Raw genomic sequence first — 1,397 nt, 5'->3', positions numbered from 1 at the left:
TTGTTGTGTCTTATAAATATTGTGTCCTTTTCTCCCCAGAAATCAGAGCTCAGGATACAGTGACTCAGTCCACAGGAGATGTGATTGGATATGAAGGAGGATCAGTGACTCTCAGCTGTACCTATAAAACAACCTCTTCAGTCCCAGATCTCTTCTGGTACATCCAGCGTCCTCATGAGTCTCCCAAATACATCTTGAAATGGGATACATATGAAGCACATAGCACAGAGCCAGAATTTAAACTCAGATTTAAATCCACTCTCAGGAAAGCTAACAGCAGCGTACCTTTGACAATAGAGGATTTGCAGCTGTGTGACTCTGCTGTGTATTACTGTGCGCTGAAGCCCACAGTGACAGAAACACTCTGAACCCCTTACAGAAACTCCTGGAGAAGAAGTACAACATAAAAAGTAAAGACAACACTGGCCCCTAGGGGTCTGAAATGAAGAAGGTCAGGGCCACATATGGATGACACATAGAGCAAGGATTCCTTAGGGGAGGTCATGTGACCTGATTAAGCCCAGAAGAACGAGGTAACAATGAGCACAACCCACAGCACAGCGAACACAGGAGCACAGTCGTGTTACTCTCAGTTCTACATGGAGATATCATTCATCTTACTGATTGTCACCATCACCACAGGTCAGAGCTGTTGGACAGTAATTCCTGTTGTCACTGTCACCTCAGATTTGTGTTCTTTACTGTGGTAAATATTGTAGGGTTGTGTTCTTGTGCCATTTCTTTGTCATCCTTGATATTTATATGTTCTCTTTTCAGGACTGAGTGCTGGTGATGATATCAGACCTGAAAAGGATCAACAGTCCGGTAAAGAAGGAGAATCGGTGACACTGAGCTGTAAATACAGTACTAACAGTGAATATGTTTATCTCTACTGGTACAGACAGAACCCGAACCAGGCTCCTCAGTATCTCCTCTACAAGGGGGCCCGATCATACAGTAGTGTGGAACACAGTACAAATAAGAGATTCAAATGTACCACATCCAGGGACTCAACCCAGCTCACCATCGAAGCTCTTACCATGTCAGACACAGCCATCTACTACTGCGCTCTGATGGTGGCACAGTGAGCAAAAGCCACTGAGAAGCTCTACAAAAACTCCTTTGCCCAGAACTTCCTCTCAGCAACCATGAAATGCAGCTTCCTTCCCACAGTCTGGGATCAGTTCCACAGCAGCAGAGCTTCAGAAGTAACTGTGGTTACTGTGGTAAACATGACTGTTGATGGGGTGAGACAGTGAAGTAAATCTGGGAGGAAGGTGCTGTAAATGTGGTCAGAACTGGTACAGTAGCTGTAGCACAGACAGGTGGATGAAGTGTGTCCAGAATTTATTTAGAGAGAGAAAGGTTCAAATCTTCAAGTGAGATGGACCTTCAGA

At 44.7% G+C, this 1,397-nt stretch overlaps 1 gene segment (V, D, J or C); it reads left to right on the top strand.

Moving 5' to 3' along the window:
• The first annotated feature begins 599 nt into the window (after window positions 1–599).
• LOC114909467 (T cell receptor alpha variable 26-1-like) lies at window positions 600–1,088 on the top strand. The segment is given in 2 exon segments: window positions 600–642; window positions 778–1,088. Coding segments are annotated over 2 exon segments (354 nt in total).
• The last annotated feature ends 309 nt before the right edge of the window (window positions 1,089–1,397 follow it).

This window comes from Scleropages formosus, chromosome 25, assembly GCF_900964775.1.
Source record: "Scleropages formosus chromosome 25, fSclFor1.1, whole genome shotgun sequence".
Classification (NCBI taxonomy): domain Eukaryota; kingdom Metazoa; phylum Chordata; class Actinopteri; order Osteoglossiformes; family Osteoglossidae; genus Scleropages; species Scleropages formosus.
Note: the sequence above shows the minus strand (reverse complement) of the source record. Positions and strands in the feature narration are given on the sequence as shown.